Source organism: Sphaerodactylus townsendi, linkage group LG04, assembly GCF_021028975.2.
Source record: "Sphaerodactylus townsendi isolate TG3544 linkage group LG04, MPM_Stown_v2.3, whole genome shotgun sequence".
NCBI classification, from domain to species: Eukaryota; Metazoa; Chordata; class Lepidosauria; order Squamata; family Sphaerodactylidae; genus Sphaerodactylus; species Sphaerodactylus townsendi.
Window position 1 is genome coordinate 41,079,763 of NC_059428.1, and position 23,052 is coordinate 41,102,814.

At 38.9% G+C, this 23,052-nt stretch overlaps 1 protein-coding gene across 5 annotated transcripts in view; it reads left to right on the top strand.

Annotated features, from left to right (window-relative positions):
* Nucleotides 1–2,849: 2,849 nt before the first annotated feature.
* The window catches only part of DCBLD2 (discoidin, CUB and LCCL domain containing 2), a 38,407-nt gene continuing 18,204 nt past the window's right edge, over nt 2,850–23,052 (top strand). For all 5 annotated transcript variants that reach the window (XM_048494624.1, XM_048494628.1, XM_048494625.1 and 2 more), the window contains exons 1-5: nt 2,850–3,090; nt 16,382–16,609; nt 18,538–18,675; nt 19,651–19,702; nt 22,965–23,037. In XM_048494624.1, the coding sequence (XP_048350581.1) occupies nt 2,988–3,090; nt 16,382–16,609; nt 18,538–18,675; nt 19,651–19,702; nt 22,965–23,037 (594 nt within the window). In that variant the 5' untranslated portion in view covers nt 2,850–2,987. The remainder of the gene's footprint in view (nt 3,091–16,381; nt 16,610–18,537; nt 18,676–19,650; nt 19,703–22,964; nt 23,038–23,052) is intronic.

Below are 23,052 nucleotides of genomic sequence, written 5' to 3' on the forward strand. Positions count from 1 at the left end.
AAAGGGGGTCGTTGTCCCTATCAAAGGGTCGGCTGGGCGTTGGTCTAAGCAGCATTCCAGAGTCAACTTCCTTGCCACTTAATATCAGACCTTAGCTGGCTATTGCCTCTATTCTCAGACACAAATTTCAAAAATAACATTTCTAACTTAAACATTAGGAAAACCTTAAGGGATAAACACACATACTTATACTTATAGGCAGGACTGTACATCTACCTACTGGCAGGGCTCGCTTCAAACTAATAGAACCTTAACCTAACTGAAGAACCTTATTAAACTAAAATCCTAAACTGCAGGCATAAACTCAGCTAAAAGGGGCTTTTATTCCATCCTAGAATGACACAAACACAAGGGAAATCATATAGCATTGGTGCAAACATACAAATACATTCCTTGAGAACCTTATGAAGGCTTCTGAACCACACAGGTCTCTGTATCCGGGCAGGGAGCCAGTGTAGCCAGGCAACCTGACTTCAGGAAAATATTTTGTTTATTTTCCCATCGGTAACAGTATCATCTTATACCAGAAATCCATTGACTACTACACAACTCTGCATACTTTCACCTACTACCCAAAGCAACCACCAACCAAGTCCTTTGATGCAAATGCATTTGTTCCAAGTCCTTGGACAAAAATTCACAGTAGAAAGGTTAACATTCAGCACACTTGGAACACTGCAAAAAGTAAGAATGTTAACTAATTACAACTCAAACCAAAACTCCTATTTATGTCAATATAGCTATTGTAACTAATCCAAGCTGCAAATCAGTGGCTTCGTAGCTGACTTGAAATCTGAAACGGCGACTTCCAGTATATGCATTTTATCACTATGCTACATCAGCTTCTATTTTAATCCAGCTATTGTATGTAAGGATTGTAAGAAAAGAAACTGTATATATTGACTGAGCTAATCATACATGAATTGCAGAGAGTTGATAAGATAAATATATTTATTCATTCATTCGACTTAATAAACCGCTCTCCCCAGAAGGGTAAATAGATGCCAATCCTTTTAGATATCTGCGTGCACACAGGAAAAAAACAGAACTCTTGGTAAAATATTTAAATCATGTGCCAATCATATGGAGATCAAAGAAATTTGCCATATAAAAATATGAAAGACACTATTACAATTATCTAATGTTAATCCAAGCATTAAGAAGTGAAGCTATTGAATGTGGAAGTTCATGCAGAAGTAAATGCTGAATTTTGCTTGAAAATTTAGTTCCCCCCCTTTAATAATCTTGTGTGCTGTACTATATTAACAATTGTGCTTTGTTTTGAAACCATAATTAGAAGACTTATGACTGCAAATTGCCTGCATTAAAGAACCCTCCTCCTGAAGAGTTTACACAAAAAGGAGTGATGGTACCGTGTTTCCCCGAATATAAGACAGTGTCTTATATTAATTTTGCTCCCAAAGATGCGCTGTCTTATTTTCAGGGGATGTCTTATTTTTCTGTGTTCTGTTCGTCGGGCATGCTTCCAAACAAAAACGTTGCTATGTCTTACTTTCGGGGGATGCCTTATATTTCACACTTCAGCAAAACCTCTACTATGTCTTATTTTTAGGAGATGTCTTATATTCGGGGAAACGGTATCACTGAGGTTGGTGATTAATTGTAGAAAAGGTCTTCCTGGAGAAAGTCAAAGCTCATTCTACAGTAAAGCAGCCTGAGTCTTTCCAGACAATGATTTTATTACACAAGCAATGTGCAGCCCTCATTCTCCTGTCTAGGGGAATTCAGATGTTATTTCCTTCAAACAAGTGCTTCCATGGCAGCAGCGGGGATCCAAAGCCTTTCCCCAGCTGATGGTTCCACAGCAGAGCAATTACATTTGCTCACCAATACACCAGAATATTGCAAAGCTTTCCCATTAACTTTTCTTTTACAAAAGCCAAGGCAGCTTTTTATTTGCATTTTGTTTTTAATAGCTTATGTTAACAAATAAAAGATCATGTATTTGAAGTCAAAATCAATTTTTCAGTCAATATTAGATCTCATATTATTTAACACTGCGTTCATAAGCCTTTTAATTTCCAATTGCCTATTTCCACATAGGCAAGGAGGAAGATCATAAAATCTTTGTGAAGCAGTGGACATTCATAGCTTTTGTACACTGTAGTTATGTACCAGTTACAGGCCTTGTTTAGTGAGTGACTGTGTCTAGTTACACTTTTTGAACAAGATCAAGAGGATGGAAGGTGGTTTCTGTTCCCCACCACCACACTTACAACACATGCATTTTCCATGGAAAATTCCTGACCAGGTTAACAAACGAGAATATGGAACTTTTGGAAACTAGTGGTTTTTCCAAACTAATTCAAAATGTGCACTGTAATCATTACATGATTGCAAATCAAAGAACTGATGGTTGACTGAAGACGACGAGGGAATATTGAAATCTATTTTGCAGGCTCCTTCTTCTGGGCTTAATTTGAGCCAGGTTTCCCAAGCGAGGCCTTGGACTTGTGTTCGGCGGCACCAAGACCCCCCCCCCCTCCCCCGCCCCGCGACCAGAATCACTTTGCATCGACGGGTTTCGCTGGAAGTCAACTCCGCACGGGACTCCGCTACCAGTCCCTGGGAAGGAGGAATGGCCCTTCCGCGCTTCTTGGCAATCTTCTCCCAGTCCCCCTTTTCGTATGTCTGGAGAACCGACGGCAGCACGAAAAGCTCTCCAAGCAACGACGCCGAGGGACTCGGGCTTCCAGAAGGCGAAGAAGGAGCGCCCGCAACAGAGGCGGCCAGGTTGCAAGCAGACCCGGAAGTGGTTGCGCCCACTGGGGGTGGTGGGAGCGACCGACGCTGCTTGGTGGGCGGAGGAGGGAGAGGAAGGGGAGGGGGCGGGCAGGGCGCCTGGGTCCCGCTCTCGGCGGCCGGGGGAGGGTGGCGCGAGGCGAGGGGCTTGCTCTGCTCCGCTCCGCGTAGCCGCGCCGGCTCGGGATGCATTCGGATTGCCGGCTGTGCAGGAGACGCGGGGCATGGTGAGCAGCCCGGGGCGCCCGTTCCCCGCGGGGACCCGGCAGGCGGTGGCCTCCCTTCTGCTGCTCCTTTTGCTCCGGTGGGACGCAGCGGCTCAGAAAGGTACGTGGGGGGACCTCGAGGAAGAAAAAAGAGGGGGGTGCATGGAAAACAAAACAAGCCTTCCCGCCTTGCTTAGGCGCCTGCCCGAGAAGCCACGGAGTAGGTGTGCCGCCCTCTTCTGCAGCCCTCAGGTCCCATGGTATACCTTACGGGGGAGGGCGGGGGGCGACGATCGGGGTCAGTGCACGGTTATGTTCAGGACTCCCCCCCCCCACTCTTGCCCTTCCTCTTGACTTGAACTCCTAGCATCTTTTTCAAAGGATAGACCACCGAGTTTTCCTGCGAATTTTATGTCCCCCTTCCTCCAATGTTGTCAGTCCTGCCGGCTCAGCATGCACGTGTGAGGGAGGCAAGTGGGTGCTGCACAAGAAGTGGTGCAAATGAAATGAGGGTGTTGTGTGAAGTGGCTGGCAGCTGAAAGGGTCATTTTGAGATATTGTGATGTGGGGTGATGCTTCATGCCTTCAAGCCCACAGCGTCACCCAGGCCAGCAAATATGTTTCTCTGCTAGATGCATTACATGCCACAATCTAGATGCAGATAAATGCTAATTTCCATGCAGAAGTGACTTCTGGCTGGCGATGTGTGAAATGGGTTCTAGGCACCGAAACCAGATGTCACATGTCGCACTTAAGATGTGGGATGTGGATAACATGGATAACATGCCTTTAGGGGCATTCAGGTTGCCTTTTAATAAAGGGCTCCATTGAGCTAGCCTGGTGGGACAGAGGAGGGGGGGGCGGGGGCGGTGATTTGAAGAAGCAGTACTTGAAATAATTCCCTCTTTCCTCCAACTTGACATTTGACAATGTTAAAGAAAAATCAGTGTCGATAAATTATTAAAATTGGGGGTTTTGTATCTGTATTATTTTTGTTAAAGGCTTCCAAGTGTAATGTGAATTTAGGAGAAGGGTGGTCAAAACAGTGGTTTGGAGGAAGAAATATCTGAAATCCTAATGTTATTTGGCATTCAATAGAGTTACATTTAGCTGTGGTTCTGATGTAATTTAAAAGAGGTATAAATGAAGAGATAAAGTCTGAAAAGTTGTTAGAACAAAATTAATATGGTTGACTAGATGAGGTTTCACAATTTTTGGATTTTGCAGGTTTGCCATTACAATATTATATCATTTTGAAATCTGAGTTAAAGTTGAGAGGTTCACAAACCAAGAACTGCAAAAAGTAGAACTTGTTATATTTGTAGAATTGTCTGCACAGGTGTATATTGTGTGTGTGTGTTTTATTAAAAGCTCTTGCTGATTTTTAGGGAAACTACAGGGGGAAAGTCTTCCTTGAGTCTCCCTCTATTTAATTGTCAATTCTTGAAATAAGTCTCACTTAAAATTGTGTGATCTGATTAAATTCTGTATGCTTTGTTATGGTAAACTCTGATTTCTGCATAGCAAGTAGCGTTCACAGAATCTTTTTGTGAGTGTACACATGTGAAAACAATCCCAATATGCCACCCACATAATTTGCTTGTAAATAAATGCAAAAAATCATGTGTTGGCTCACATACCCGGACAAGTAAATTTAAAAAAATTATAAAAAACCAACTGTGTGGATAATCCATTCAGATGAAATGTTTTCATACGTATACATTCTGGAATCACTCCAGGATTCATCCCATTGATGTAAAATATTAAATTGGAACTTCTCCCAGGCCTGTTCAGTTGGACACGCTCCAGGATGCAAAGACAGATGGCTCTACCAGTTCCCAACACTGTCCTCAGTGGGAGAGGGAGGGAGGGAGGGAGGGGAGGTGGGGGTGGAAGCAGGTAATAGGAAAATGGAGAGGACTTTACAGAAAAAAATTGCAAACGTGTGGTGTTTTCCAGTACAGAGGGTCAAGAGTTTATCAACACAAGAGTAGGATGTATAAAACTTTCTCTTTTGTGTGCCACATATTAGGAGAATTGTGAAGAGGAGGAATTATTGTTCTTTTCTTGGCAGCTATCAGTGACACCCTTGGAAAGCCTTCTTCATGCTTCAGAAATCTTTGGTTGAGAAACAGGATACCTTAGGGATACTTCAGTAGCTCATGAGGTTTGACTCTCACCATGGTTATTATAATTCCATTGTTGAAGACAAAAAATCCTAATCTACTCTCTATTTAATTCTGTATCAGCAGTTATGTTTGCCTCCTACTGCACCAGCTAGTGAGGATATGTACAAGAATACACATGCTGTTGAAAACAGTGCTCCAGATGTGCATTGTGGTGTGCACTTGATGCTCACACTATTTAAAAGCAACAATATCTGACACAGTGCAGAGTTTCTTTGGGTCTCTGAGACATGGACTAGTTGGTTAAAGGTACAGTTTTTGCACATCCCTATTTCTACCATAATAAAATAATTAACTTCTCATTGGAGAAAGATCATAGGCATTTCATTTGTGCTTTTATTTTGCACCTAAAAATAGATATTATAAATGGCTGAAACAGACGGCACCAAAAGGAGAAGGTCATTTGAAGAATATAGCTGGTGTGTATGTGTATAGTGGGAAATGTGGTTTGATAAATATGATAAAAACTGAATATATATATATATACACACACACACACACATACTGAACATATGACCCTACACAGGAGTCCTGCTGCCATATTTATGAACTTTAGTCAGTCAAGTGTACTACTTTTTCACTTCCATGACAAGTATAATGTACTGCTAAGACACTCATACATTCATTTGCCCCAGTCTAGCCTTCATTTTACCTACTGTAATAGGAATGCTTACGTCAGAAATGGGTTGCTGTAGTATACTAATGGAACAGCATTGGCTACTACTTCTGCCAGAAAAGTTTGAAACCTAATTCTGCACATGGTTACTTCAAAGTAAGTTCACTAATTTCAGTAGGACTATCTATACTCTGTTCCACATAAAGATGATAGATTATGTATTCCTTCACCACAGAACAAAGCATGCTGGACCTTCTGTGTTGTAGAATGCTTCTCCTGGGTCCTGGTGCCTACCTTGCCCTGCTTCCCGCATCCATTTGAAAGTCTGAAAGTAAAAAACACATTTTGGCATAAATGCTTTTGTATGAAAGTTCTATGTTCAATAATGCACAAAATAATGGGTTTGACAAAGGCAGTGGGTAAAAATGAATGATAGATAGTTCTCATATTTGTGTAGGGCTATATTCTAATGTGGAAGCATACAAATTTCTCAACTTCTACACTGTGGTGTAGTGGTTAAGAGCAGGTGGATTCTAATCTGGAGAACCTGGTTTGATTTCACACTCCTCCACCTGAGTGGCAGAGGCTTATCTGGTGAACCAGATGTGTTTCTGCACTTCTACGTTCCTGCTGGGTGACCTTGGGCTAGTCACAATTCTTCGGAACTCTCTCAGCCCCACCTGCCTCACAAGGTGTCTTGTTGTGGGGAGAGGAAGGGAAGGGAGCTTGTAAGCCACCTTGAGTCTCCTTACAGGAGAGAAAGGTGGGCTATAAATCCAAACTCTTCTTCTACACCTAAACTGACCAAACTATCATCTTTTTGTGGCACAGGGTACAACAAGTGAGTGAGCTTGAGATTTCATTGTTAGTTAATGAGGAGCTTATATCTGGCTGTGAGTTGAGAAATCCAACATTTATTGTGCAGCATAGCATTATGAAAAAATGATCTAGTTCCATTCAGCTCAAGAAAATTGTCAACACTCTCAGTCTTTTAATGAATTTGATAGCACTTGTAAAGCTTTACAGTGTCATAATTCTATTGTCTGCTAAGGGCTTATCACAGATTGTTGAACAGATTTTCTGTGTGCATATCCACATCTGAGCTCAGCTGTTTTGTGTATTCAGTTTTTCTCATTAGCTGCCTCTTCTTCCTAAAATGCCAGCTATTATACATTGGAAACCAGGCTGTTTCCTAAATTGTCATAAACAAATCCTCTCGAGAAAATAACATATGACAAACTGTATGATAGTCGAACTCTAATAGGATGCGAATGTGGGCCACAATATAATTTCATAGGTTATAATGTACATCTTGCTTCTGATTATGCACGTTACTGGTTTTCTTTGTAATTCTGAAGTTCCTGTGGAACCTATAACAATCACATTAAAAGCCACATTAAGACAGCATTTAATGTATTTATAGCAGTCTCTCAGTACACTTTAGCAGCTGGAAAGTGCCCACATAATATAATCAAAAGATCATGTTTGTGGAATTCCATCTTTTACATAATCATTCAGCCATCACGGGCACTAGATAGTACACAGCTGTTAAATGTAACATTGATTCCCTGTAACAAATAAGCATAAAACACTACATAAGGTATAATTTAACCTATTAAAATGTATATTAGGTTTGCATAGATTGTTCACACTGTTGATGACTTGGACAATTGTGAGGTAGAAAGACTCAAGGATACTTGGGTTTCTCATATGCTGTCACAAGCCCTTTCTGTTCCTTCAGGTAGAGCCCCAGAAAGCTGGAAAAAAATCCTTCTTGGCAACACTGCCCCTTTCCCTCATTCCCAAGGGTACCAAAAATAAACTAGTGTCCACCAGCAACTCTAAGAGTAGTACCTCTGCTAAATAGAGACACATGTATCACACTGTATTTGCATTGCCATTTAAAGACTCCACTTATTTGCTGCATCTGTCTGCGTGCAACAGCAGTCTACCATGACTCTGCTTGTTCAAGTATCTTGCTCCAGCAATAGCACGGTGATCCACTGCCCTTACTCTTTACCTCACTTCCAATGGGAAGACCAAATAGGTGTGGTATGTTTCCACAGAGCAGACATAGAGCATTCAAAATATAAGGAAGTTTATTAAATGAATAAAAGGATATATCTGTTCTTTTCAAGCTTTTGGCTGACCAAAGAAATAAAGAAAAGATGAAAACATGCCATTTTCTTTCTCTGGACAAAGTACTAAATGATATTTAATTTAAGAAAGGTTAGTTTCACTTGAAGTTGCAGTAGTTTAAAGTTCATTGTTACCTTAGTTCTCATAGTTTGGTCTTTTCTTCATTGTCACTTGCTGTGAGGACAAGATAAAAATCCTAGGTAAAGACTTAGTCCTGACTGACATGTGGATCTGTGGTCAGAAGACACAGAAGAGATCGCTTCTTTCTGGTGTCCTGACTATAGATTCTAACTCTTTCCCCCTCCCTTGGGGTGACCTTTTGGTTCCTTCTTGTCCCACAAAATGAATTTTCTTTCTGGCCGTTTTGGTGTAACTTTGCAGCAGGGTTTGGCTAGTAAACCATGATCCTGTTTTGGCCTGGCTTATTGGCATAACTAAAAGTTTGAGTCCTCTGTGCTTGGAACTTGAGGGCTCCTCCTCCTCCTTGTGATCCCCTTCTTGTGATCCCCAGCTGCAGACCTTTTGCTGAGCTTTGGTACATATAGAGAGATCAGTCACAATAACTGAAATAGTAGGGTGACAGGTGGAAGGCATTTCTTCTTACAGGTTATTCTTGGTAGAGCACTTGATCTGCATACTGAAGATCCCAGGTTTGTTCCAGTAATGAGAACTTTCTGGAAAAATTAGAATTGGAAAAATTTCCAAGAAAACTTTTGTTTGAATCTTTATGCAATTTGGTGAACAATTCACAGTGGATGAAAATCAATGGTTTTTTAAAAAAATCAAATCAGATTTAAAAAAAATTAAGTTCAATTTTTTAAATTTAAATTGAATTTTTTTAAATGAAAGGCTTTTCTGAGGAAAATGTATCTAAAGATAGTTTTCGGTTTAAGATACATTATAGTCCAAATGTTATTTATCATTAAATAAAGATTAATTTTCATTGTGTAGCATAAGGCTATATATTCATGCAGTATTTACATTTTTTTTAGCAAATAAATGCCACTAATCCATTCATAGTCATGTTCTTCAAGAGGTTACTGTAAGATTGTTTTGGGCAATTTTTCTATCTATAAGATATTATCACAGATGTTTGTTTTTGTTTTTCTCAAAACTGTAAATTTGTAGCTTCAGAGATAATATGATTATCTCTGACAGCAAAAATGTAATAAAATAAAAATACAGAGTTGAGAAAAAGACTTTAGCCCCATTGTTCTTTTACAAATCTAAATACACAGACTCGACCCCTTACATCTGAAGTACTAAGTTTATAGATCTGCACAAGGAGCTTGGTGTTTGAAGAGAGGGACAAGAAGTTAAAATGAAAGTGAAACCTTTTGAGCAGAATACTCCACAAGTCTGGGGTCTTTGTGTGTATCCTGAGGTTTCTCATATTATTCTTTCCTTGGGGAAGAAAACCTATAATGGCAGCAGGCCATTTTAATCAAGTTCCTCTTGGTAAGGCAGGCATGCGGGCAAAATGCAAAAACTGCAGCAAAAATTTCAAGGCCTTATGGTCCAAATGAAATGATATGAGAAGTGTTTTGATGAAGAGAACAAAAGAAAGATATTTGAAGAAACGGGATCTCCAAATTGGTAAACATTTCATATTTCTTAAAGACTCTGTTGAGGAATTGTCATATTTGAGCAAAAATATATTTATTATTACTGCATATTGCTGTCATTTTTATATTGTTGTTAGGAAGAAATAAACAGCTGAAACAAGCAAATATTCCTTTTGGGGGCAGTACTGAGTGGCAATGAATTCAGTGAATAATACCGTGTTTCCCCGAAAATAAGACACTGTCTTATATTAATTTTTGCTCCCAAAGATGTGCTATGTCTTATTTTCAGGGGATGTCTTATTTTTCTGTGTTCTGTTCGTCGGGCATGCTTCCAAACAAAAACTTTGCTATGTCTTACTTTCGGGGGATGCCTTATATTTCGAACTTCAGCAAAACCTCTACTATGTCTTATTTTCAGGGGATGTCCTATATTCGGGGAAACAGGGTACTAAATAAGCTGAATGGTATCAGTCATAAAATAACAGCATTGACTTTTTTATTTAGGGGAACCCATCATCAACCTATAGGGTTCTAGAAACCATCCACCTTCAATCTCACCAGCCTACTGTTCTATAGTTGCATTGTTATCTTTCCAGGATAATGTTTCAGTCACATCAAATACATCATTTAACCACAGTATATCACCTAAAAGAAAGGGAAAAATCTGCCTATCCAGGAACTACCAAAGATAATTTGTGATAAAAACTGGCAGATTCGAAAAAGAGGTAATTAATGAAAATATTGCCCAGTTTGTTATGCGATAAACTCTTCTTTCCATCTGATTGAAAACCAATACTTCATTCATATAGTTCAGTCATTGAGACCAGGATACAATCCACCCAGCAAACATTGCAGGAAGCTGTTGGGTAAAGTGTGTGAGAAAGACATGGAGCAATGTGCAACAGGTCTAGAGGGTAACATTAATGTAAGTATTGATGGGTGGAATAATGTCCACATTGATCCTGTTGCATGTGCTTATATAACAGAAAAATAGAATATCTTTCTTGCAGAAACAACTGAAATGTCAGAAAATACACATACAGCAGAATACTAACAAGATGTAACAGCAAAAGTTATCATAAAATGTGACCAAAAAACCAAATGTGTAGTACACAGTTAAGTCACAGACCATGCTACAAATGTATCCAAGATGAGAAGAAATTTAGAAGCGCATGATGAGAATACAAAGCTAATAACATATGCTTGCAGTGCTCATTTACTGCACCTCCTAGCCAAAGACTTCAGCATCTGAAAGGAATGAATGGAACGAAGCTAATGCTCCCACAAGATGCTAGATGGAATTCTGTAGTGGACTGTTTTGAGCAGTATATCAAGAACGGACCTATTCTGATGACAGTTTGTCAACAAAATTGAGAGAAAATAGATTGCACTGTTACGGCCAAAATCCTCAACACTGGGCTTAAGAAAAATATGGAAGATATGCTGAGAATCGTGAAACCCATATCTGAAGCTTTAAACAAAATACGGGAAAAAATAGCTGTTTTATTGCTAATGATGTTGAAATTTGATAAAAACTGAGTGAACATGTAAAACTGGAACTGCACAATGACAGAATTATATTACAAACATTTAAAAAAGTGTCTCCTGCTCATTTTCTTGCTAATATTGTCAATATCCAGTACCGGGGTCAGCTCTTAAGTGCTGAAGAACAGGAGTTAGCTGTGTCATGGGCATCTAGGAATCATACATTTGTGATGCCAATTACAAATGTGAGAACCACTCAAGAAATAGATGTTTGCTGATGATGTCTTAAAGAAAGTCACCCCAGTGAACTGGTGGAGGTCACTTATTAAGCATTTGGATTTAGAGACAGTTGAAATAATGATTTCATTTTTAACAGCACTAGCTTCTGCTGGCATAGAAAGAATATCATGTTCCTTTGGAAGCCTTCATTCCAAATCGAGGAATTGTTTGAGAATCGATAAAGCAGGAAAGCTTATTTTTCTTTTCTAGATTATGAACAAACAAGAAAATGAAGATGAATGAGATACAGAAGATAGTCTTTTCATTTTTTTCATGTGTGGAACTGACTGATAGCCTACATTTTAAAAGATATTTTGTTTAACCATATCAGTTATCAAACATGGATGTATAAGCAAATTCAAGAATACATATGCCATAATTTTATTGTTTTGGTTAAATAAAACTATTTAAATTGTTAATAAGGTAATGATTGTTTTTCTCTTTCAATAAATACAGCAGAAAAGTTATCCAAATATGAATGATTAACTTATTAAACTGGAGATAGTTCATGTTGTAATGCTTTTATAATTATTTTTATGTATTTCTAATGGTAAAACCAAATCAGTAATTTGAATATAACTGTAAAACTAATCAGAAAAAATAAAATCTTTATCTAGTTATAAATGTTGAGGTTATACTAGCAAAAAATGAGTGTTTATGTAAGGAACCATGATTTAAATCAAGTCTTACCGACTAGTAATTGTGATTTAAATCAAATCTACACTGGAACACAGAATATGTGTTCTATGGATCTCAGATGAAAACAAAATATTCTACAATCAGATGGTCATCTTTGGCCAACTGCATTACTGTTAATTCAAATTATCCATCAGCTAGAATTTCTATATCTTGGGGGTTCTTTAACTTATACCAGTTGATAATCAGATACATACCAGATATTCAGCCTAAATTTATATTTCTGAACTGTCATCTGGGACAGGTTGCAATGCTTTTGGTAAGGAGATGAAACAGTTCTATGTTTTTAATGCATACATATTAGTTCTCTTCAAGACAAAGTGGGTGCTGGGCTTCTGCCTGCAGCATAATGTGAAAGGGGAGTGCCTGTTCATCTCTCCACAGGGGCGATGCAATAATCCTTTCTTTAAGTGTAACACAGGACACACAAATGTGGGCACCTAGTTTCATCTTCTTCAGATGCAGTAAATAGAGGCTGAAGCCTTGCTTAGGGTCATTATGATACTCATATGTTTGTGCCAGATGAAGTGAGTCTTGCTTCTGAAGGCCTAATAATGATATATTTCCAAAATTAGCAACTCTCTAGGGAAAGGATGTCATTATTCAATCTACTTGTTTTCTTTCAAATTGAACAATGTAGGGAGCATGCAATCATTGGTCCAAAACTCTTTTCAACATATCTTTGTTATTCACAGGAGTCCTCAAATACAGTCACTTGTAGCAACTGAAAATTTAATTCTGATAGTGTAGTAAACTGTGCTGCATATGGTGAAGCAAGTGGAGTCTTGTTCTGCCCATGTTGAAAACATGGATATGTTTATCTTCTAGCAACAAACTGGTTTTCTGGAAAAAAAGTTTGCAGCTGGAGTAGTAGGAGGAAACACTGTGTTATCTGCATACTTGCAAATTATGTGCGTCTAGAATTTGGGATCCTTGTAACATGAGGCTTGTTTTCAAGGATTCCACAGAGAGCACCTCTTCCTTATTTGGTAGCAAACACAAAGGAGATTTCAACCTTGAGTCATAGTGCAACTTGGTTCACTCATAGTCAGCATGGTATTATCAATAGGAGCTTAGGAATTTGTGGTTGACTTCCCATCTCATAAACATGACTGTAAGTGATTCTTTGTGTTGTTTCACACCTCTGTTTAAATCAGCTTGCAATTGATGTGACTATATTATGAAGGAGAAGTGAGAGTTTCTTTAATGCCATGAATATTAAATTTGAGGTTACTGGCTCAATTGCTGAGGATAGCTGCCAAGGGAAAAATGGTATCTTTGTCTTCACCCCATATCTTGGTGTGCACTTAGTTTTTAAAAAGTTGGTGACATCGTTGAATATTAACAGTTGCGTTTGGTATGAGTGGTGGATCAGTAAGTTCTTCCTCTTAATTATTCTTCTGTAGATCTGAATACAGCTGTGGGCATTTGTGGTCTTGCTTTACCTATCACACAGGGAATTATTTTGCTTGTTACTGCATTGTCAGATGACTTTGGCAGTTGTTCATGACTTCCTCTAATCAGTTCTAGATAAATGGTTGGATCCAACCAGCTGTTACAGTGTAGGGAGTGTCTCATTTGGCTACCCACAAAAAGTTGTCCTGGGGGCTTGAATGAACAAAAGCCAAGTGGGATGGGGGTTGTAATAAGGAGGAAAATTGGGTTCTATTGAACAAAACAGTTGGTTGGATCTATCCCAACCATTTATCTGATTATCTTTGAAAAATGAAATGTACTTTCACATACTGATAAAATTATGCCTGGCCATATAAGTAAAATTATTTCGCAACTGAGCCAATAGCAACTCTAAAGGACAGTTTGAGGATATGAAAACAGTGTGTGTAGGGAGTAGTCCAGTGCCAGTTGCAACCAGTTAAGGATGTAGCCTCTGTCAACAAGGTGGCAAGCCACATTTGAATGACCTTTGGGTAGAAAGAAACATTTCCTAGGGCTTCCTGATGTCTGGCCATAAAGGAAGGCTATCTTACAGCTTACACTAAAATACTGCCATGTGATTTTTCTGAATTTTTTTCACCTCAGGTGGAGTTTACAATTTGCATAAGAAGCTAGAGTGCTATGCAGAAATAACACCTGTAAAAAATTGAAAAAGTGTTCAATTGCCTTGGTGTATTTTCAGATGTTGAAATTCCTTTAGTCAGGTTGTCACATACAGAATTGCACCTGCAGCCCCTTGGCTCCTTATCCCAGGGTTGGTCAGACTATAGAGAAGGCATGAGTTTCTAAGTCAGTAGCGAATAGATGGAGGGTCCCAGGTGAGAATCCTTTGATGTAAAGGCCACTACGTTAACCATCCTGGATACTAAAATCATGTAAGGATCACATCAATAAACCCTTAGCATCCATTATAAATCAGTCACTAACTGAATGCATTTTTCCTTGGTCACTCAAAGAGGTGGTTATTTGTCTTATTTAAAAACCCCACCCTTCTGAAAAACAGCATGGCCAATTATTGCCCAGTTTCTAATCTACCCTTTCTGGGCAAAGTGATTGAGAGAACAGTAGTGAGCTCATTCCATTTCTCCTTGAATAACTCATCTGGTCTAAACCCTTTTCAATCTGGTTTTAGGCCAGACTATGGGATAGAGACAGCTCTTCTAGCTTTAGAGGATAACCTTTGCCTGAATATAAAGGAAAAGTCTGTTGCTGTTATTGGATTTATCTACAGCCTTTGTTACAGTAGATCATGCCATCATGTTGAGGGACCTAGAAGCAGAAGTAGATATTAGGGGATATGCATTGAACTGGTTCAAATCATTCCTTGTGGATCAGATTCAGTGGGTTCAGTGTGGGACCTATCTTGTGGGGTTCCACAGAGGGCAGTTCTTTTCCCCATGTTTTTTAATCTCTATGTAAAGTCAAGACAAGTAATTCCTAGTTTTGGGGTTGGTTGTCATCAGTATACTGACAATACTCAGTTCTATATACCCTTGTCCAAATCAACTTGTGATGTGAGGAACTGTCCCTCACTGTCTCAGTTTAAAGCATGGATCCAGTTATTACAGGAGAAGCAAGTTAATGCAACTGCAAAAAATGCTTTCTGTCAATTCAGCCTAGAGCCATGCTATGAAATGTCCCCACTCCTTAGTATACCTGACTTGGGCCACCTGGATCCACACCACAGTAAAACTGAGACTGAACTATGGTAAGGCACTGTATATTGGTCTTTCCTCAAACTCAGCTTTGAAACTGCAACTTGTCCAGAATGCCATGGCTTGGCTATTATCTGGAGCTAGATGGAGCATGCATTTTATTCCCATTCTACAGACCTTCCATTGGCTGCCCATTTGTTACTAAGCTCAGTTTAAGGTATTGGGAATCACATACAAAGCCCTTCATGGCCTTGCCCCCTCTTATTTGTAGGACCACCTCTACCTCTGTGCTTCACCTACCAGCTTGCTCACATCAGCAAGTGCTTCTGCAGGAACCAATGGGCAAAATCAACAATTTTCTGTACTCTGATTTCTCTCTTGTGGCTCCCACCTTGTGGAACAACTTGCCTGATGAGGTCAGGGAATCTCCCACTCACCTGGCCTTCCGCAAACTTCAAAACTGAACTTTTCAAAAGAACTCTTCTGTGCAGGCAACAGGGTTGTACTGTACAAAAGGGTTCACAAACTTGCTTGGATAAATGATTGAGATTGTAGTCTATACTGTTGCATACAGCTTATTGTAAGTAGGATTCAATTTCTGTATTGCTTAAAGTGCAACGTTAATACTTGAGCCATGATTCAGTTCTTTCTGGTGGTTTCAGACTTGTAATACCCTAATACACTGGTTATCGAATGTCGCATTTTGTTGATTATACTGACTCACTATGTATAATCCGCCTTGAGTCGTTTGAATGAGAAAGATGGATTATAAATAAAGAAATAAAATTAATTGATGATGGAAAGTAGAACTATATCAGGTCTATCTTTGGCCCCTCTTTGGGGGGCAGATGACATCACAATGTCTTTGTTTGCTACTCTTTGTCTTTCCCTCATACTTTCTAAAATGTGGCTTCGCCTGGTTCTCACTTAGTCCTTGTTGATATCTTTGTTGTCCTCTTACCAGGCTTTTTGCCTCCAACCCTGTCTGCTTTTCTTCTTATCTCACTGCTGTTTCAGGGTCTCTTCCCCTTATCTCACAAAACTGACTTTGGCTGTGGGTGAGTAAAGACAGGCTTGGTTTACATAGAGAGGTTCCAGAATTTCATGTATATTCCATATGTTATAAAGAGTATTGATTAAATTTTTTTCTGGATATTTCACAGCCTCGTGATATTGGTTGATAAACTTCCCATGTGATTTTAACCCTTGGCATGTCATAGGATATCTGATCAATCCAGGGGAATAAAAGTTGGGACAAGGGCTGCAGTCTCACTCCTGAATTAATAATAACTCAACTATGAACATGATCTGTAGTATTGCTATGTTTGTCTTGTAGGTGATGGTTGTGGACATACAGTGTTTGGTCCTGAAAGTGGAACTTTTGCATCTATTAATTACCCACACACCTACCCTAATAACACAGTATGTGAATGGGAGATTCGAGTAAAGCCTGAGCAGAGAGTTCAGCTCAAATTTGGGCATTTTGATATCGATGATTCAGATCCTTGCCATTCTAGTTATGTGAGAGTTTATAACGGAATCGGACCTACAAGGACGGAGATAGGTAAGACCTTTTTGCCCTTCTACATTAATGCTCCTTAGTGTTCTTGTGGAGTTATGCTTTCTTTTGCTTTTTACTAAACATCCCTGCATGGTCTTTCTGAAGGAGAAATTAGTTATAATCCATACTGTGCAGTATCTGGCTCTGAATATACCTGGGCCATATCATACATTATGAAGAGGTGTACACTTAAGAAGGACTTTGCAGCCCTGACATGTGAATTCAACAACCCTGCATTTGAACCTTGAACAGAAGAGGAAAAAATAGTTGCTACTTTTTCAGTGGTAATATATTCAAATACCAGGTAAAGTTTAGCAGTGAATTTCAAATTAGAGTTAGATGGAATTTTTGCATGGTTACTACACATTTCCAACTTCTTTTAATTCCTTTAGCTTTATTCTCTGCCAAAACGGTACCTGCAGCAGTACTTCTGTGCTGTTAGTTATATGGGTTCTGAAAGCGAGTTAGAGGAAGTGAAGGTATCTTGAGGAAGGAGTGGATATGGATGAAATAAAAATATTCTCTGCCAGAACAACACTTTTTATCAGTAGTAAGCATTCTTTTGGTTTTGAAGTTGCCATTGTGACAGTAAGTCTGGTACGTGAATATATGGAGTGAAATAATATCTTGTGGTTTTATTGTTTTTTTATCTCTGATTGTGATACATTTACTGCTCTAAACTTGAATGTGCGGCAACAGAAGAAGAGACTTAAAATGTTACTGATTGCACAGAGTTGATTTTTCTGGTTTGATGGGTTTTTATCTCTTCCAAGATTGACCTAAATATTTCCTCCAACAACGGTGAATTTTAGGTAACTTGAATATTGAGTTTTAAAAATATTACAGAATGATGTCTGGTATCCATCTCATTCTCTTTATCAGTCTCAATCTAGATGTTCTGTGAAAATGTGGATGTAATCTGAGCCAGGTTTTTGCTGTTAAACACATACAAAACATCAGGTCCTTAAATGGCAAGGAGCTTCAAGTCCGAATTATTCACTTTTACAAGTTTAGTTCATTGGACCAAGTAAATTGTCTATTTTTGTGTGTTCTTTTTAGCTGTCAGCTGTACCAGCTAGTGCATCTGCATAAGATATTAAGCCATTAGTATCTTGCTCTGCTGAGAGTGCTGTTTCAAAAAATGAATTGTAGGATTGAAATTGGCAGCCATTCTTACTTGAATATGCACTCTAGAAATATAGTTAGTGGAAGTAGCTGGATCCAGGATACTGGGTTGATGGATGGCTTAAATGGAATTCAGAAGAAATGTAAATATAGACTATATATTGATTTAGGAATCTTAGAATGCTCTCTGCATTGTTTTAAGATCTGTTGTGTTAAGCCTGGAAGTTCAGAATAAAAGAAAAGAAATGTTATAGCTTTTTAAAAACCCACAATACATGCCATCCCACTTCACTCGCACAAGCCAAATATTTCTTGTGTTCAATTAGATAGTTTGCAATCTTAGGATTTATTACTTCTGTCTTTTTGCCTAATGTTGACGTCCTTCCCAGTGTTGATCATAGGATTATTCAAATTTAAGGGGCACTATTTTAATTTGTTTCAAGTCAGTGTAAAATTTGTCAAAAAGTGATTGGGGAGTTATTTGTTTGAAACGTGATAACATTTTGTAGAATTCAGGAAGGTAACTAGAATTGCTATGCATTATTCTCTCACTATTACTGAATAATTGCTTCCTGAAATTCTTGGAGGGGGTGAAAACCAGATTGTTAATTTATGTTTTATTACCTTAGTATTTCAGAAGTGCTCAAATACCTAAGAAATGCATTCCCTCCTAAAAACCCTAGGGCTGACATTTCTTACTTTCTGGGAATAACAAGGATTATACAAATTAGATTGACACATTACTAGAGTTGTGAATGGTTCTCTGAAGAGGTAAAATGTTCTTTAAATTTTTTTTTCATTTCCAGGAAAATACTGTGGTTTAGGTTTACAAATGGACAGTTTAATTGAATCAAAAAGTAATGAAGTTACAGTGCAATTCATGAGTGGCATACACTTTTATGGACATGGATTTCTTGCATCCTATTCAACAACTGAAAAATCAGGTATTTATCAGATGCTTATCTAGCAGAATGTGAGTGCACCACTCATATTTTAAATTCCTGCCCTACATACTCTAGGTTTGTTTTCCTGTCACCCAACTACTGATGAACTGTTCACAGTAAATTAAGCAAAAGGTATGTTAGAGTCCCACATTGACCTACATGGTGGAATTTATAACAGTCTGTTTAGATGACAGTGAAAAGATACATGTGTCTGGAATAAACTAAACCAAGCTGCTTTCAGAAGAACATTCATTAGAACCATTATGTTGGGCAGGAGCATCTCTTGTCCTAGAGCTCCCGGCTTCTGATCAGGGAGAAGGCCTTTGCTTTTAGAGCTACCTCTGTGGATCTTAGAGGAGATTATTTTATTCATCAGTTTTGTGATCTTTAACTGTAATGACTTGATCCTCTGCCTAATGGGTTGTGTGGATCAAAGCTACAATCCTTTGCATCCCTTATTGGGGAGGGAATAAGTCTTATTGTATTTAGTGGGATTCATTTCCAAGTAAACAATCTGTAAGACTACTGTACTTCCTGATGAAAGCTTCTCTATTGCAATACTTTTTTACAATTGCCTTTTAGTGTTGATAAATTGATGCACAGATAGGCATGAACGACCATTAACGTTTTAATTGCCCTCTTAAGAATATCTTAATTTCTTTCTGTTAACAAGTTAATTGATGTACTACTGACTTTCACCTTGGGGTTTTTTTTTAAGTTTTAAAAGTGAATACTTTTTAAATCTGTTTTTTATTGGTGAGTCTCTTTCTAATTCTACAAGCATAACCATGTGGTATAGAAGATTTATTGCTGATACACTGCTAAATCACAGCTAGTTGGGTGTTATACTAAAATTGTTAAACTGCTCTTCCAAAATATTGACTCCGTACTTTAATTTTATGGTTTTCTTATTCTTCCAAAACAGACTTCAGTTTTTTATAAATAATCTTACTAGTAATATGCTTTTCTCTCTAGATTTAATAACCTGTTTAGACACTGCAAGTCACTTTTCTGATCCAGAATTTAGGTAAGGTTGATTTATCTCCCACCCCCCAACCATATTTCCAGGTTTATTTAGTGAGTTTGCAGATATGAGTCAGCATCTTCTTTTCTGTCTTCCACTAGCATAGCTTTACATGAAAGAAAAAAATGTTTGAATTAATTTTGCTTCCATTGTTGCAAATGCATTTTCCTTAATACTAGTGTTTATTTCAGGCACGGTCCTTTGAAAAACAAATTTTATTGTAGCTAAAGTCAGGTCTTAGTTTTTAATTAGTTGTACCATCAAAAATAAAAGTAATCCTCCATAAATCACATTTAAAAACCCTACATACTGGATGACTAAATTGCGGAGTGGTAAATTATTACTGTAAGCCATCTTGAACCAAGAGGAAATGCAGGATACAAATGTTTTAATGATAAATATTAAAATTTGTTGGACTGAGGCCTGTATTGCATAATACTTTGCAAGAATTAGTTTGAATTGAACATGTCACACAGATTTTTACACTGCATTGTGATCCTTTATTCTCTATTCATGGATACGAGTTCATTCTTAATTGGGTTAGGTCCCATTTCCTGGGATTGGTAGGCAGAACAAGGCAATTTTTTGCTTAAGAGAAGGGACCTCTCTCTTAGCTTCCAGTCATCTCTTTGCCTAAAAACAAAGAGGCAGGGTTTGTCAGAAGTTCTTTGAGGCTCTGTTTTCAAAATGAGAGAGTAGGATAATCAAAATCAAACAGCAGAGATGGGAGGACAGATCTGCCCACTCCTAACAGCGAGCAGAGCTGTTCAGCAGCTGTCTTCCTCCTTTTGTTCAGTTTGACAGTGCAGGTGATGAGCTGAAATTTTCCCTCACCATACTTTGACCACAAAAAGTCACCGCCCCCTTTCCACGCATACACAGTATCATCATGTTTTGAGCAAATTACATGGCACGACCATTGCAAGTGATGGAAAGGAAGAGTTTAGCACTCAGATGGTTCTGACATTTTGCCATTCATCAGATCTGCCTCAGATTTCATGCTTTCTCCTTCCATATTTCATCTCAGAACCAGTCAGGCATGGCAAATGTAAATGGCTACCAACTTGCATGCGCACACACTTCTTGCATAGGTGAGCTGTTACTAATCTCCTGGGTTCTGACATGCTGATCAGGCCCAGCATCACTTGTTTTTCGGATTTATTGCCTGGAATTGCTGCTGGATAATCCTTTTGGTTTCCTCCCCTTTTTGCAAAGCGGCTTTTCTTGGATCCCAAGCCCTGGGCTATGTGCATGTTTGAAGACCAGTGTAACTGAGGTATTCGTGAAAACTCCATAACGCAGAAAAAGAATAGATTGCACTAGTTCCTTCCTCTATCTTCTGTCCTTCGGTTGACTTCTTCCTCGTTCCCTTTCTTTTATTCTCTGAGATACACATTGTTCTGTCAGGTAACTACCGAATGGATGCCACAATTGGGTGCTGATAGTGAAAGACTGCTTGGTATTTTGTGCAGAAATGAACTGAAGTATTGCTCTTACAGCCTGTCTGTATCCCTGATTCTCTTCAATAAACCATCTCTGATTATCTCTGCAACTTATTGCAGCCTTCTTTTTCCTTCCTGCTTTGGAGCTCCCTCATTGCTTTGCATTTTCACCCAAAAGGTCTAGGCATGCATTATTCAATCCTCTTTGTTTGAACATGGACCTGTTCATGCAGACAAGGAACTTCACATGTGATGCCTGAGCACATTTGGTAACAGCTGAACTGAGGTTGCATTTCAGACACCCTGGTTTCTATACCCTGTTCCACATAAAGGCCTAAGTAAAACTGTAACTTCATCCACCATTTCCTCCTGTCTTTCCCCTCCACATACTCCACGCTTGTCATCTAGTCCAGATCAGGCTGCAAAATGTGAGGGGCATGGATACGTTCACCCTTTTAGATGGAGGGTACTTTCATGCGTAGTCATAGGGGATTTAGGCATCTGAAGCAATTCCTTTTTTTATCTCCCACAATAGAATACACTCAAAACAGCCTTGAATTCTTATCTATGAGGAGAGAGAACATTACACAACTCTTCTGGTAAAAGTCTATTCTTGTAAATAGTTCATTCGACTTGTTCAGAACTGGAGGATGACACATTTTTTTCTGTATAATTTCAGTTCACAAGTGGATTTGCTGGTCTGTTGAGAGAGAGAAAGATCTGATTAGCTGTTTTCTAGATAATATTTGTTCTTCAGGGGTTTGTTTATTCGGTTATGGTCTAAGTTTTAATTTCTGGGCTTCCTTAATCCCTGGGAACTTGTGGGGAGGTTTCTCCTGCAAGACAAGGTTGTTTTGTCTGACCTAGGGATTCCAGGAGACTGGATCTAGCCCAAATATGAATGAACTTCTGGCCATCAGAAGCACCCACAGCCACAGATAATAACTTTCTTTTTGGAGCGTTGATTCATCTATTAATTTGTAAAATGCAGTGTATTGTAGGATGTCTGGTGGTCACCCATGTGGATTAATGATTAATGAGGTGCTGAACGTCATAGGACTCATTTGTTTTGTAGTTAGTATTAGACAGTAGTGGCAATATTTGAGTGTTGTCTATCCATCAGAAACTAATAGTTCAGGGCTGCCTCTGCTGCAGAGGTTGATGACTGGTGTAATTGTGGCACTGATTGTCTTCTCCCTAAAGGGTTTGGTTAGTAATTGGCCAGCAGAAAAAAGGGATCCTTTTAAGGTCATGACTGTGTCAGAACCCACAGCAGGCATGCCATAGAGTCCCACCTGGCTGATGGTTGTAAATACGCCTGGCAAAACCAATCAAGACAGCAGGCTAGGGATTATAGGTCAGTGCTTGTCACAGCCCAGGGGTATGAAGGGGTGTGGCCAGGGTTGTGTAGGCCCCTAACCAGGGATTTGTAGAGCTGAGGGGAGCTACAATTAAGTCCTGGGGAGAGGGCTTGGCTGCCACAGGGGAGGGACAATGAGTCATGCCCATACTTGACATCCTGAGCTGCTTCAGACCTGATGGGTATACCTGCAACAGGGGGTTAGGTGCTTGATTTTTTAGTACAATTGGTGCCTATGGCATACGCTTGTTTTTTGGTTGGGTTTTCTACCTCAAATGCATGCTTCATAGTTCTTAAATAGTGTATTCCAATTTCTTTCTGTGCAAGTCTTCTAGACAAATAATATTTCTGACTCAGCATACTGATGTTAGTAGTAGCTAGTGATTTTAGGCACCAATACTGGAAGAGAATTTGTCCAATATTTGTCACATGGTTTTACTCCCCTCTTTATCCTTTTTTACAGTAAGTATTGTCCAGCTGGATGTGTGCTTTCTTTTTCTGAAATTTCTGGGACTGTTCCTCATGGTTATAGAGATGTAAGTAAATTTTAC